Source organism: Xenia sp. Carnegie-2017, unplaced genomic scaffold (assembly GCF_021976095.1).
Source record: "Xenia sp. Carnegie-2017 unplaced genomic scaffold, XeniaSp_v1 HiC_scaffold_24, whole genome shotgun sequence".
NCBI classification, from domain to species: Eukaryota; Metazoa; Cnidaria; class Anthozoa; order Malacalcyonacea; family Xeniidae; genus Xenia; species Xenia sp. Carnegie-2017.
Genome location: NW_025813487.1, coordinates 4,236,220 through 4,251,004, shown reverse-complemented (window position 1 = coordinate 4,251,004; position 14,785 = coordinate 4,236,220). Strand labels below are relative to the sequence as shown.

The following is a 14,785-nucleotide window of genomic DNA, read 5'->3' as shown; positions in this document are numbered from 1 at the left end:
CGGTGGTATAGATGACCACCTTTGAAGGTAGGGGTACCGGTGGTATAGATGACCACCTTTGTAGGTACATGCACCAGTATTGCTCCTATCAGTCTTCGAAGATCCTCTCAGAACTACATCTCGCCTTCATGTAAGAACCCTCCGGGGAAATTTTATTTCTCCTTCGTACATTCTCTGACTGCTACTCGCAATACTGGTGCAGATGTATAAAGGTATTTACTGAAATCTATCTGTTTACTCATCAGATAAAGAAATCTGCATATTTCAAGACTAATATTCTTTATCACAAGATAACATGCATGAATCTCACTCGTTTACTTTTTAAATGAAGCAAGTACTGATTCAGCAAACTGTCCCTGGTTTCATTCTTTATGATAATGTTTCTCAAATGTCCTTGCTTCTCGTACTGTTTCTAATGGTAAGCCCGAATATGCTGCTTCTGACGTTGCAGCTGCTCAAGTAGATTGTCCTTTGTATGACTTTTCAACGCCTGCTTGCTGAATAGTCTTACACGGCCATCGTGAAATGGTTTGACTACCAACTGCTGCATGTGGTTTTACATATGAAATCAAAAGTCGATTCCTAGGCGAATCTGTTTCGTACGTGGCACATATTGGTTGAGACAACTTACAACGCAAATGCTTGGATTTTCTTTGTATTTATGGGGCACTATCCTTCGCGGAGGATGGTATTGTAAAGAAATATTGATATTTTATTAATAAAAAACATGATTTTAAGAGAAAATCAATGCAAATGCCAAGAAAAGGAATATGAACTAGGATTTTAGGTGGATTATCGTTTGTTATCAACTGTTGCATGGGGAATTGTTGTATTTGAACTTGGGTTTTCTAATCAGAATGTTTTTGACGCCATTAATTAAAGCGATCTAAGAAATCTTGGGTCAACTTTATCTAATTACATAAGATTACGTAAACCCCGACAGATGACGACGGTTTTTGGCGTTAGGTTCGGGAATTCGATATGTTTCCGTTTTAGCGTTATATAAGTCTTTCGTATGAGCTCCGAGAGTAAGTTCAATGTGCTAGAACGCTATTTGTTGAGTTCGAGTTACTCGCCATATCTCTTTTCGTAATATACTCTATACCTTCAGTAACAACCACGAGTGAACTTAATGATCGAACTGATTTTTATTATTTTACAGAGCAGTATTTATACTCTTTATTGCAAACAACAAATATTATTATTGGTCGGAGTAGTTCCTCTATTTAAGCTATATATGGTACATAAGGGAATTTAACTAACGTCAATAACTGTTCCTTGGCACTTAGCCCTGTGGGAACGGATACATTAATAAAATAAACTACGCACATACTATTTCCTTAACATGTTAGTCACTTACACTTTAAACCCCGAAAGTAGACATATCTAATTGCATAAGATTACGTAAACCCCGACAGATGACGACGGTTTTTGGTGTTAGTTTCAGGAATTCGATATGTTATTTATGCGACGTCGAAACATATAAGATCTCTTTATTGGAAGGGCAGACAAATTTTTAGCTTTATCAAAATTTACAATGAAGGTATATCTAATTGCATAACATTACGTAAACCCCGACAGATGACGACGGTTTTTGGTGTTAGTTTCAATACTATTTCCTTAACATGTTATTCACTTACACCTTAAACCCCGAAAGTAGACATATCTAATTGCATAAGATTACGTAAACCCCGACAGATGACGACGGTTTTTGGTGTTAGTTTCAGGAATTCGATATGTTATTTATGCGACGTCGAAACATATAAGATCTCTTTATAGGAAGGGCAGACAAATTTTTAGCTTTATCAAAATTTACAATGAAGTTCGTTTCAGCAATTTATTTTTTGGTCATCGTTGAAGTCATTCTGGTAGGAGTAGTATTAATAATCATTGATTTAAATAATTTGGTCATGTAGTTTTACTTTGATTATCTTATTAGGCCGTGAACTATATCCATAAGGAAGGTTATTGCATGTGGTATGGACAGTGCGGAAAAAATTCTCGTGGCAAATACATAAATTGCCTATATAATGGACCGGCAAAGTCTATTGAGAACAAAAAATCCCGGGATATCCTTAAAGAACTCTGTCCTGAATTGACCATTGAGCGCGACAGCAAAGTTTGTTGTTCGTACGATCAGGTTGTCAGTCTTCAGTCGGGTATTAAAACCGCTCAGTCATTGATGAAAAGATGTCCTGCTTGTTGGAAAAATTTTCGTGAGTTATATTGTCGTTTGACATGCAGTCCAAACAACTCCTTGTTCCTCCTTCCACACAGTCTTACTAAAAATAACAAAGCGATCGCTTCCATTAATTATTATGTCGAAAAGAGCTTCAGAGAAGGCCTTTATAACTCATGCAAAGACGTCGTATTTCCCAGCAATAATCATAAGATAATGAACTTCTTATGTGGAATGCCTGCTGATAAATGTGATCCACTAAAATTTTTAAATTTTATGGGTGATCCACAGAAGAATGGCGTTTCATCATTCTTGATTCAATATCCAACATCACATGTTAAAGGAATTCAACCAATGAATGTGAAGATCAAGATGTGTAACGAAAGTTTTTATGATCCTTATACCAAAAGTGAAATGTCAAAGTGTAATTGTGAAGATTGTGTGTCGTCATGTAAATATCCTCTATCGCCTACACCTACCATAGGCTTTAAAGGCAGGAGAGCTCTTATTCTATTTTCGTTAAAACATCAAAGTCCGTTTAACAAACGAAGTTGCTATCGAAATTACTTTGAAACAAAGTGCACAGTAACAGGCACAATACTCCGCCTAAGTATTCTACGAAAGGTTTGTTTATAGTTCGTGCATGCATGTATAGTTTGCGGTAACGAATTCAGCTGTACATGTAAACATGCTACAGCAAGTTTTCATGTGTCGAATTTTTTATTATATTTAAGGTTCTGAAGATTCAACAGCACATAACTGGCCTAACTACATCGCCAACAAATGTTAGATTTGATGATTTCTGCATGAAGTCATCCACAAATTCTTGCATTGTGATGAGTGTTTTGCAGTACTGGCAAAATGAAATGAAAAATTTGAACAAATGTATTTTGGCATTAGGTGGCGAAGAATGCCCTACCGTAGGATCTCCGATAGCATCTGCTGCCTGGGGAGATCATCTTTACTTTTGTACGAGGTAGATATGTGCATTAATTTGTTTTGTGTCACATGCATTTTTTAGCCATTTCTACTACGCCCAAAGATGTTCAAATGTAAAACTAGGTACACGAATTAATTTAAACATTGGAAACAGAGAACATAAATATCTTAGGAAACAGAGAACATGATTATCTTAGGAAACAGAGAACATGAATATCTTAGGAAACAGAGAACATGAATATCTTAGGAAACAGAGAACATTAATATCTTAGGAAACAGAGAACATAAATATCTTACGAAACAGAGAACATGAATATCTTAGGAAACAGAGAACATGAATATCTTTGGAAACAGAAAACATGAATATCTTAGGAAACAGTGAACATGAATATCTTAGGAAACAGATAACATGAATATCTTAGGAAACAGAGAACATGAATACCTTAGGAAACAGAGAACATGAATATCTTAGGAAACAGAAGATGCACCAAGTTACAACAGAAAAGTATGATATGGCATCATTTGTTCCTTGGAAAATTAAAAACAATGCTATTATTTTACAACAATTTTATCTATAACTATAATTTTGTATTTCTTACTTTAGAGATCCATATTCAGTATTAGACATTCATCTTGGTCTGTCCTGCCGAAGTGACTATGGAGATCCAGTTTTTCCTACGTTTGTTCTTGGTGGGTTTGAAGGTGAACAGTACACAGACGCTAGTTTTTTGAAACTTTCGCTTGTTGTGAAAAATAACTTGAACAAAAAAGAGACGGAGAAAGCGAAAGCCTGGCAAGATGTTTTGATTGAGTACCTGAAGAATTTCACCGACGAGGATCTTCAGATTTCTTACGATCCAGTTAAATTTGGACCCGTCATGGCTTAAATTTCATTTGTCGTTCATGGAAAATGGAAAATAATTAGTAATTTGCCTCATCAATGTTTTCTTTCATGTCTATTGTGTTACGTGAAGCTTTTTCTACTTAAATAGTATTTTTTTTTAATATTGAAAAGTCAGTTTAAAGTCAATTGATTATGTTGTTTGACTTTAATATGAAGAAATTCCCCCCCCTCTCCCGTTGCCTTCTCACAAACAGAAGTTTGTCATGTACTCAACCGAGTTTTTAATTGTCGTTCTTGGTCTGTCCTTTCATTTACAAGTGCAACGTTTATTGTGAAGTCTAGCGACCACGTATAGCATTCTGCTGTCTTCTGACTATCGTTTTAATCACTGGAAACACTAGGGAGCTTTAGCTAGAGTGTGACTACGAGAACGAGTACGAAGTTTGACCGTGTAAGAGAATGGCACGAGGAAGTTTGTTGTCGTTGTCGCTTCTTCAAAATTTTGATTTAGTTGTAAACAACAGAACGAGCCTTTTTATTGTGAAAATACCGAAGTTTGCGAAGCAGCTACGGCTCTATTTGTCAATAATGATATCAATGAATCGGTAATACTGATTGTGCGAGAATATAGGACTCTTTATACTGAAAATCTTCACTATTTTAAGTTTTATGTACGATATATTTGTACTATTTTATTGTTTGTTTACCTTTCACTTTGCGTACGAAATACATGAAAGTTTTGCAGGTCATATTTTCCTTTCTAATGTACATTTGCGCTCAAAAAAGTTCTAAATTAAAGCCGGGATGCTGGAAAATAGTACTGTTAACTAATTTCTTACAGAATGAAGAAATATACCTACTTTCTTTGCTTAAAAAGACATCGTAGTTGCACTACGAATTTTTTACAAAACATCGTACTCAGATTGATGACGGCTACGTGTTTTTGTTGTCGCAACAATGTTTTCGTGCCAAAATGACGTAAATCGTACTCGTAGTCGTACTCGTAGTCTTTGCTAAAGCTCCCTACTACTTCACCGACTTAAGTAACGTTGACTTTCGATGAACTTTATAATTTTCAATTGATTTCGGATTTCAACTAAAAGCCCTGGATGGTTTACAAAAATACCTCCTCAATTCTTGTCGTTATTTTACAATGAAGAAATATGACCATGTAAGATGTTAACAGCATGATACCAAATAGACATTTTAAATAAACAACAATATAATTCACCTTGGATATTCATGGAAAATGGAAAATAATTAGTAATTTGCCTTGAATTCACCTTAGGATATTCGCAACAGTGCTCCCCTGCAAATTTTTTCAATCAAGAAGCTCTAAAATAACATTTCCTTGAATTGGGAGATGAAATAATTCTAACTGTATTATTTTAAATGTGTTTTAACTGAAGTTCGAAATACGACATTTTTTCTGCTAGATAATCACCGGGTCATGGCTCTCTGCCCCAGTGCCTTTCCCCCACGGTCAGCACGTCACTGAATCACGCAAAACAGCGCACGAAGGTTGCGCAACAACGATACACTAAAATGTTTGATTCGCTGATTTCACAAATTCAGTCTTTTCGGGATCATTTTTGCATCGAAGGAACTCGCCAGGGAAACTGTCTTGACAACAAAACGAAGCAAGAAGGTCGTGCAAACAAAACCATTAATGAACAAAGCTTTTAAATTGTTTCCACAGTAAAAACATCTCCCTAAGTGAACGTAAATATTTATAAATCTTTGTCAGATACTTAGATATGATTTTACATATTGCATGTGATCAAATTACAAGATCAAGTTGGCAGCCAAATAAATCTATTTGTGTGCAAAGAATTAATAGGAAAAATAAGGAGTTTGCTAAATGGATAAGACAAATAATTTGATAGCATACACAGTACATGCGACGCTGCAAGCCTTTTGAACTCGTATTCAGTACTGACGATGTCTAAAATACTAGATAATATCTTTGAAATGGTGTCAGACTTCAACAGCAATAACAGAAGGTCTTTACCAAAACGTAAACAAGGGCAGCGAATACGTAATCAGACGTCAGAGAAATCTAAAAGTCAAGTTCAAATAACTTCATCGGTTTTAGACGATTTGAGGTCGAGAAAGGTGTCACAAAATGCTGTGGAAAAAACATCCAAGAATCGCGATGAATTAGCGGAGATTCTGAAGCAGAGATACAAAAAACGTGGAATCTTCATCTCCTACGACAGCAATGGTGTTTTTGCATTAAAACGAGTCGTGTGTAAAGTTGTCGAGGATTTGAAATATCTTGGCTTTCAAGACGACATCTGGTTTGACAAAGATGAAGGAAAGCCAAACTCCTTCGCATCGTTCACGCAAAGAATGGAGTCGGCCGAAGATTGCAACGCGGTTCTCATGTTTGTATCACGTGACTGTTTCCATGGTTCCCCCATGAAATACGAAGTGGGGATATTTCGACGGCGTTACGATGAGATTACATCAAGTGGTAACAAGTTTCGAGTGTTCGTCGTAAAATTCTCAGATGATGAAGAAATTCCAACCAGGTTCCAGGATGTCGATGTGGACCTGGTCGAGTATAATTTAAATGTCGTCAGCGCTGACGAAAAAGCAGCAAAGGTTGTAGGTGCCTTGAGCGTACAACTCGAGGGGTGAGTTACTTTGACGATTTCAGAGGATCTCCGACACTTTTAATGTCGGTGAAAGGCACTAAAATTTTTCATTTGCTCTACGGACACGGAGCAAATGATGCTAATGCAAAGTTTTCCCCTCCTGGGATATGTTGTCTTAAATAGACTAGAAATGTCGTGATTTAGAGTAAATCTATTCATGAAGTAAATCCATACTTTACTTTATCAATCCTTCAATACCGCGCCTTTTCAGTTTTCAATCCTTTAATATTTCCTATTTTCAATCCTACAATGCTCCAACTTTTCAATCTTTCAATACTTAACCTTTTCAATTCTTCAATGCTCCACCTTCTCAATCCTTCAATGCTGCAACATATGAATCCTTCAATACTCTACATGATCAATCCTTCAATACTCCACCTTTTCAATCCTTCAATACCCCACCTTTTCAGTTTTCAATCCCTTAATGCTTCACATTTTCAATCCTTCAATACTCCAACTTTTCAATCCTTCAATACTTAACCTTTTCAATTCTTCAATGCTCCACCTTCTCAATCCTTCAATGCTCCAACATATGAATCCTTCAACACTACACTTCGTCAACCGTTCAATACTTCATCTACTGAATTCTTCAATGCTCTAACATACCAATCCTTCAATATTCAATTTCACCCTATAGATATGTAACATTTTCAACAAAGCTATACCAAGAACTTTATCAAGACACACAAAAACACGGTACAAGACACGAAGGATATCAAAACAAAGCGGTTTATTTATGGGACATTCAAGACGTACAGAATTGGCTAGGATCACTGAGGATACACGAACGATATTGCATCAGCTTCGAAGAGAATGCCATCGACGGATATTTGCTCATGGCTCTCGATGACAGCGACCTGTTTGAATCTTTGAATGTCGACAGCAGCACAACGCGGCAGAAAGTTTTGAACGGTTTAGCGAGAACTTTGGAGAACGAGACATCATGGGACAAATGTTGTTTCAAAAGGGCAAAGAGGAATGATTGTGTATACGTAGTCTGCGACATGATTGATGAGTGGATAGCAGATTTCATCAAGTCGGACCTAGCGAAAGTCGGAATCTCGGTATTGGAATGTACTTTCTTATCTATTTCCCATCTAAGTTTTGCTTAAAAGTTATCAACTTTATTTCAGGCACATTTTCACGCTAAAGGTTTTACGCTTTCAAACTCCAGTGTGAGACACTTGGCCGAAGCTTCGAGCGTCATCTTTCTCATGACGTCATCAAGTGACGGTTCCCACGTGGTATTTAAAGAGCTTCTATTGGCTGCTTGGCTCAACAAGCAAATCGTTAGTGCGGTTATTGATTTCACCAATAATTCGTCTTTGAGACATGCGGTGATGGCTGTCGTTGAAAAAGAGCCCGCGATCATGTTCGAAAGACAGCAGTTTTTGGATGGACTTGACGTCTTGCGTTACCACGTGACATACAGACGAGGGGTTTTACCAAGGGTTAAGCTCCAGCAAAATTACGTCGAAAAAATGAGAGAAGCAATGAAGCCATTTGAAGTCCTCACAGATACACATAAAGGTAAGCAGTTTAAAACAGGAAGTCATGAAGATATGGAAAGGTGCAAATGAGGAGTATAGGCGACGCTTGTGTCACCCAAATGGCCGAAGGAATACGCTCTTAAAAATACAAAATCCCGTAGTAGAAATCTGGAGGGAACCCTGTTTTCTTACCCTATTGTGCAAAATCTCTCCCCGGAAACACGGAAAATGGCCGTTGACGTACTCTTGTTTTAATGAACTTTTCCGGGGGGGAGCATGCACCTGGACCCACATACATTATGCCTCTTCAAAACTTGAGGTCTGGCTTACGTCAGTGCCAAGATGCAGGAAAAATCAATAACCGTTATATCGGCTTAATTTACTGTTTTATTTCAATGACAATCTATCAACTTTGAGATAGAAGCAAGTGTAGTGCAGTTAGTACATATAAACGCTCATCTTCATCATCTTCTGTTTTAAACTGCTCCTATAATAAAAATCCACTTTTTATACTTTCTAATTTTAGAGTTTCCCAGTCTCGCATACAAACGTCCACAAGTGTTTCTAAGTTACCACCTACACATGCAACACATGGTAAGGAAGATAAGGGATTTCCTTGATAAAAATGGATGCGAGACAAGGACGGATGCCATAAAACCTTTGGTTACCACTCTTCATACACGATATCAAAACGGACAAACATTACGTCATGTAAGCCAACCTATTCCGTTAACAGTACAGGATGGGATTGCCAAGGCTTCGATGGTACTTCTATGTATCTCGTTGAAATATCTGCACTGTGATAACTTTATCAAAGACACCAAACTCGCCGAGCTACACGGAAAGCCAATTTTGCCAGTCATGCTACAGTGGATCCCACGCCCCTTGGATAGGATCGCGGCCGTTACTAAGCGACTCGCTGTGACGTCAGTAGTTATTGACATGAGCAATGAGCAACAGTTTCGAAGAAACAAATCAAAACTCCTAGAGTACATAATGAAGACAACGAATTCTTGATGTGTTCAAGAAGTATGAAAAAGCATAAAATATCTGCAGACTTTACTTCATAGCGAGGTGTTTACTGTGTTCGTACTGTTACAGTCAAAGTTACTGTGTTTTATACAGTAAAAATCAAAGGTGTTTGTACAGACTTATGCAAACCGAGAAGACCTTTGGGAGAACTCGAGAGCAGATCAGTGCAAGCCCATTAACATGGTTAAAACCAGTTTGGAAATCTCTTGTGAAACGTGTTTATATCCAAGGATATAATCTTCAAACAATGGTTTTCACTTACTATGATATTAATCATACATTTTTATTCAGTTGGAAAGAGTTAAAAACGAAATATTTATAAATGTGCGCTTCCATCCGTGATAAATGTATTATTTTCTTACAAACAACGCTCTGCGTATTTATTAGTTTGTTCAGCTTCCGTAGTGGTTGTGAGCATGCGTGCTCAAAATTTTCCTTATATGTTTTACTTGTACGGAGTCATTGTCAGTTTCAACAAAGTACAACAGCCTTTCTCGTGCCACCCTTATAGCTTTGTTTATAAACTCCACTCTGTTTGGTTATAAACTATTATAATATATATATTTTATAATATTTAAATTTACGAGGTGGAAAACGAATTCTTAATGTAAGAACACGTTTATCAGGCGTTCACTCAGGCCACCCGAGAACATCGTTTGTTTATATTTGCGTGTTTGAATACTTTGTTGCCAAATATCACAGCAAACTTTACGGCACTGCAATCTCAAATGTGGCAGTAAATTACTTATAATGTAACTAAATCATGTTTCATTTTACGTGTCATTAGTGACATCAGCGCGTGAAACGATGCAAGAAATAATTTGATTGGTCAAGGACGTCGTGGCAGTCACGCGTGATTTACGTAACCTTCGGTATCCGACAAACTAGAAGGACTGTTTTTGTTGTTGTTGACTGACGTTTCGACAACCTTAGCGGTAGTCATCTTCAGAGTCAAAAAAGATTTTTTTTTTATTTTTTGACTCTGAAGACGACCACCGCTAAGGTTGTCGAAACATCAGTTGACAACAACAAAAACAGTCCTTCTCAGGACTATACCAACCTGGACGATCTACATCTACAAACATGTAACGATACTCCCGAGTTCAAACCATTTACTTTAAACTAGTTTATCGATCACCAATTTCTTCAAAGATGCTCATCATTTGTATAACATGACGTATTGCATAAAACAAAATTCGTAAACAAAATGGCGGCGATGAGAGGAGCGAAAGAATGAATCGGAATAAAAATGAAAGAAAAAACACCGATCTAGAGCACATTATTTTACGATGCACAAAATCAGGTAACTACAAAGAGTTTGTCTCCACTGTAGAAGCGTCTGGCCACGAGTTACTTCGCTGGAGACATACAAGATCGGGAGACACATGTTTACTGTTATGTGCAAGATACGGACATGTCCATATGTTACGGTATTTGGTGGAAGAATGTGCTCAGTGTTTAGAACAATGGAATAACGATGGCAAGAGAGCTTTGCACGAAGCCGTTCTCGCCGGACATACCGCTTGCGTGATATATTTAATCAGTAGAAAAGTTGAAATTGATAGCCTGAAAAGAGCCGATTGGTAAATAGACTTTAATGAATATGGCACTCTCAAAGATTGCATTTAGAAGCTAGTTTTTTTTAATACAAAGCGTATTTCATGTTGCGCGAGTAATTTTCCACGACATTAGGTGTTCATAGTGCCGATCCAACGTTACTTAAAATACGTTATAGCAGTTTACATATTAATTAAGAACACCTTGATTGAAATGCAAGTTGTAGTGAACTTCAAAAGGTTGAATTTATAACGATCCACTTGCTTTTGAGAAATTTTTTCTTGCAAAAAATGATCCGTTTCATGCTATTTTGACTAACCTTCATCCTCTATCGTCGCTAATCATTTCTGTTAAATTCAAATTGTTCGACCCCAGGACTCCTCTGATGCTTGCTTGTACCAAAGACTGCATCGAAATAATCAAAGAACTGTTGAAAGCCGGGGCAAATCCGTATTTAAGAAATAAAGACGGTTGGAATTCCTTTCATATCGCAGCCAGGTATAAACGTGACCAGATTGTAATGTCCTTCAAACTTTCACCATGAAATTTTACCAAAATTTGAAAGCTGTGGATTGTGATGTCATTAAAATCTACCGAATCGATTGCCTTGCCATTTTGACGGTTGTCAGCCTTTAGTATTTAAACGTTCAAACGTTCTTTTGATTTAACGTGCAACCATTCTTCCATTTTTCTCTTGCCCACACTACATCTCCGTCTATCGCCTTCCCCTTCCTTTTTCTAAAGAGCAAATGTACAAATAAAGCTAAAGCATTATGACACATCTTGATCGAAGAAGATGATGTGTTAGAACTTTAAAAAGTTTTTTTTAAAATCGCCTTTTTTTTCTCCTCAAGAGAAGGACACGTGAACATAATTCAATATTTTCTGGATGAGTTCCCTGATATTTGGAACAGCGTTAGTAATAATGGTCGAACACCTCTCCACACGGCAGGTATGTCTCTCGAACGCCCCCCCCCGTCATCCTAAGGACCATTCTATTCCACTGTAATGTATACCAGTGTCACAGTATAGAGAACATACAGTAGAGCCACTCCATTGAATTTTTTCGTGCCCATATATATCATTACGCATGTGATTACCATATTGGCAGCAAGTCAATTGCAATTTCTGACCAATAAGAATGATGAAATGGCTTACGGCAGACAATAATCATATTAAACATACAGCAGCCTGTTGCACTCAAAGTGGACCTACTGTTTATTCCCTATACTGTCACAGTGATACATTCATGTCTCTTTTGACACACAACCATAGACATCGCAACAACATAAAAAGGCTTTTACAGGACAATGATTTAAGAACACTTCTATGTTTTCTTAGGACCATTTTTTTCTGCTAACATGTTTTGTTGATTGCAGCTTTATATGGACACTATGAAACAGTTCAATGTCTGCTAGAGCGGTACGAAAAAAAACACTGAACAATAAAAACATATGTTTACAATCATCCTTCGAATTTCATCGTTTCTATAATTCTTGTAGAGCAAACTTCCCATCAGATCGCGCCGATTCATGTGGGTGCACGCCATTAATGGAAAGTTGTAAAGGAAACTGTATCGAAGTTGTGAAACTTTTAATCACGAAGGTTCGTTGACCATTGTTATAAAAACAAATTAAACATTTCCCAAGCAAGGGTAGGATATATATGGTGACGTAGCCATCACGTTTGGTGATCACACAATGTAGAAATAATGGCTGGGCCAAAGTTACAGACTGGCCAAAATATATGGTTTTGAGTCTTGTCGTGAACCACAATGTAATTAAAAATATTCAGGGCAAATAAAGTGCAAGTAGTCAGATTCCGGACGAAACAAGATTTAAGGTTTTAAATAAATTGTGGAGTATGCAGCCTGCGTCTTTTAATTTATAAACAATCACGTTGTAGTTCGTGACTGGACTATTAATTGATGAAGAGAGAATTAATTAAAGCTGGTTCGACTGAATATGCGATCTTAAATACAAAGATCTTTTTACTCTTTCCAACAGCAACAAGCCAGTCCAGTTGCAAGGGATAAATTGGGACGACAGTGTGCACATATGGCTGTCCTATCGGATTCCTTATTACCCCTGAAATACCTTGTGGAGGAGATGAAAGTTGATGTTACAAGCAGTGTCGATTATTCTGGAATGACTGCTTTACACATTGCAGCGAAGGTAATGATAGATGAGATACCAGGCCAACATTTTGGTTAAAAAATTGATGATATTTCAAAACACAATTCTTGTCTCGTTCATATCTTAATATCGTAGATAATAACATCACGTTGTTGTGATGTACTCAGGTATAGTAACAAGATAATCATTGTCTTCAATATTCTACCAACTAAACTACAAGATCAATTGTGAACTATGATGATATTTCAAAGCACAGTTCTAGTTTCTTTCATATCTTAATATCATCGATAATAACATCACGTTGTTGTGATGTACTCAGGTTTAGTAACAAGATATTTAATTCAAACATCTAGGAAGGCAATGACGAAGCCGTAAATTTCCTTTTGAAAACTGGGAGTGACGTCAACCGTCAAGACAAGAACGGAAGGACTGGTAAAGACTATAAATAATGTTCATCTCAAGGCCATTCCTTTGTTCCGTATAATATGTAGGATTACAATGTTCTAACTATGGCTCTAATTTACTAGCGTTACACTTGGCATCAGCCGCTGGCCATCCATCTGTCGTGTACAGGCTCGTCAACTTTCCCGGATGTAATGTGACATTAATAGATATCAAAAAAGCAACGGCATCTGAACTTGCTTTAAAACGAGAAGTCAAACAGATTTTTCACGAATTGCAAAAATGAGCAATTGAAATAACTGTGGAAATGAATGTCCGTGTAAAGTTTTATGGCGAAATAAATCTTAAATTGTCAAAGTATAAAATACAAGTAAACACAAGTATATTGCAGCGTGTTAACTACTTCAAAATCACTACTTCTTAATTCTGATTGGTTTAGGATGACTCGTCCTTTGGACTCGTGCAATTTTGATAGTCTTTGAAAAACTCACTTGTGCATGTTTTTCCCAAATTGCACTCGAAACCATGCTTTTACCTATACCAAAGGTACACTTATCAGTGTGACTTGCAGGTGTGCCTTCACTATTTTCCATTTATCAGTGTGAGTTGTAGGTGTGCCTTCACTATTTTCCACTTATCAGTGTGACTTGTAGGTGTGCCTTCACTATTTTCCATTTATCAGTGTGACTTGTAGGTGTGTCTTCACTATTTTCCACTTATCAGTGTGAGTTGTAGGTGTGCCTTCACTATTTTCCACTTATCAGTGTGACTTGTAGGTGTGCCTTCACTATTTTCCACTTATCAGTGTGACTTGTAGGTGTGCCTTCACTATTTTCCATTTATCAGTGTGAGTTGTAGGTGTGTCTTCACTATTTTCCACTTATCAGTGTGACTTGTAGGTGTGCCTTCACTATTTTCCACTTATCAGTATGACTTGCAGGTGTGCCTTCACTATTTTCTGTATCCTTAAAGTAGAATAGCAATTTGCAACAAAATTGATAGTGAGGTGAATGTACTGTCGTGGAATTTCACACACAACTTTGCACAAGGGGTTTACGCCAGAGCTGGCGTTTTGTTTATTTAAAAAAAAACAATGGGAGCAATCGTAAGTGTTTTTGTCCTAAAACATTCATTATTAATGCTACTGTAAGAAATCTCTTGTTAGAATCTCAACTTAAATTTTATATTTCACTTCCTTTTTTTATTAGTGCGACTGTCGATGAAATTTGAATACTGTTTGTCAGTTGCTCTGTCAGTCTTCTTGCTTAGATTACAATCCTAAAAAACTCTGCTTTACAAAAAGCCACTTAAGTTTTAGAAAAAACACTTGGTTTACAATAATATGTTGAAGTAGGCTAGTGTTTGGTAAATTGTAAATTGCTGACGCTGATTCCGACCCCGATCTCACACGCGTGCCACTTAATCCATGTAATTTGATTGCAAGTAACACCAAAATCTTATATCGCTGTAAAAATAATAATCCTAATCAACTTCTCACCTTAGAAGCACTTTTGATAAAAGGCAATATGCCACAACTTAATAGTGGT

General features: G+C 37.0%; 3 protein-coding genes across 3 annotated transcripts; all 3 read left to right on the top strand.

Moving 5' to 3' along the window:
* Positions 1–1,662: 1,662 nt before the first annotated feature.
* LOC124451296 (NPC intracellular cholesterol transporter 1-like) lies at positions 1,663–4,148 on the top strand. Its single transcript, XM_047001917.1, has 4 exons — positions 1,663–1,868; positions 1,940–2,803; positions 2,914–3,155; positions 3,723–4,148. The coding sequence occupies exons 1-4, from the start codon at positions 1,818–1,820 to the stop codon at positions 4,003–4,005; spliced, it is 1,440 nt and encodes a 479-aa protein (XP_046857873.1). The 5' UTR covers positions 1,663–1,817; the 3' UTR covers positions 4,006–4,148.
* A 1,385-nt stretch (positions 4,149–5,533) lies between these two features.
* Positions 5,534–9,453, top strand: LOC124451515. Its single transcript, XM_047002174.1, has 4 exons — positions 5,534–6,601; positions 7,260–7,686; positions 7,756–8,152; positions 8,639–9,453. The coding sequence occupies exons 1-4, from the start codon at positions 5,904–5,906 to the stop codon at positions 9,127–9,129; spliced, it is 2,013 nt and encodes a 670-aa protein (XP_046858130.1). The 5' UTR covers positions 5,534–5,903; the 3' UTR covers positions 9,130–9,453.
* A 908-nt stretch (positions 9,454–10,361) lies between these two features.
* LOC124450803 (ankyrin repeat domain-containing protein 16-like) lies at positions 10,362–13,621 on the top strand. The gene is made up of 8 exons (XM_047001453.1): positions 10,362–10,727; positions 11,077–11,199; positions 11,556–11,653; positions 12,081–12,123; positions 12,204–12,306; positions 12,708–12,875; positions 13,190–13,268; positions 13,364–13,621. Exons 1-8 carry the CDS (start codon positions 10,378–10,380, stop codon positions 13,522–13,524), a joined length of 1,125 nt encoding a protein of 374 aa, XP_046857409.1. The 5' UTR covers positions 10,362–10,377; the 3' UTR covers positions 13,525–13,621.
* Positions 13,622–14,785: the final 1,164 nt, after the last annotated feature.

Bases quoted from the DNA above. Each gene is read 5' to 3' on its own strand.
- LOC124451515 (XM_047002174.1), top strand. From the start codon at position 5,904: ATGTCTAAAATACTAGATAATATCTTTGAAATGGTGTCAGACTTCAAC. The intron at 6,602-7,259 runs GTGAGTTACTTT...TTCACCCTATAG, and splicing joins TTGAGCGTACAACTCGAGGG to ATATGTAACATTTTCAACAA. The intron at 7,687-7,755 runs GTATTGGAATGT...ACTTTATTTCAG, and splicing joins TAGCGAAAGTCGGAATCTCG to GCACATTTTCACGCTAAAGG.
- LOC124450803 (XM_047001453.1), top strand. From the start codon at position 10,378: ATGAATCGGAATAAAAATGAAAGAAAAAACACCGATCTAGAGCACATT. The intron at 12,124-12,203 runs GTACGAAAAAAA...TAATTCTTGTAG, and splicing joins GTTCAATGTCTGCTAGAGCG to AGCAAACTTCCCATCAGATC. The intron at 13,269-13,363 runs GTAAAGACTATA...CTAATTTACTAG, and splicing joins AGACAAGAACGGAAGGACTG to CGTTACACTTGGCATCAGCC.
- LOC124451296 (XM_047001917.1), top strand. From the start codon at position 1,818: ATGAAGTTCGTTTCAGCAATTTATTTTTTGGTCATCGTTGAAGTCATT. The intron at 1,869-1,939 runs GTAGGAGTAGTA...TTATCTTATTAG, and splicing joins TCATCGTTGAAGTCATTCTG to GCCGTGAACTATATCCATAA. The intron at 3,156-3,722 runs GTAGATATGTGC...TTCTTACTTTAG, and splicing joins CATCTTTACTTTTGTACGAG to AGATCCATATTCAGTATTAG.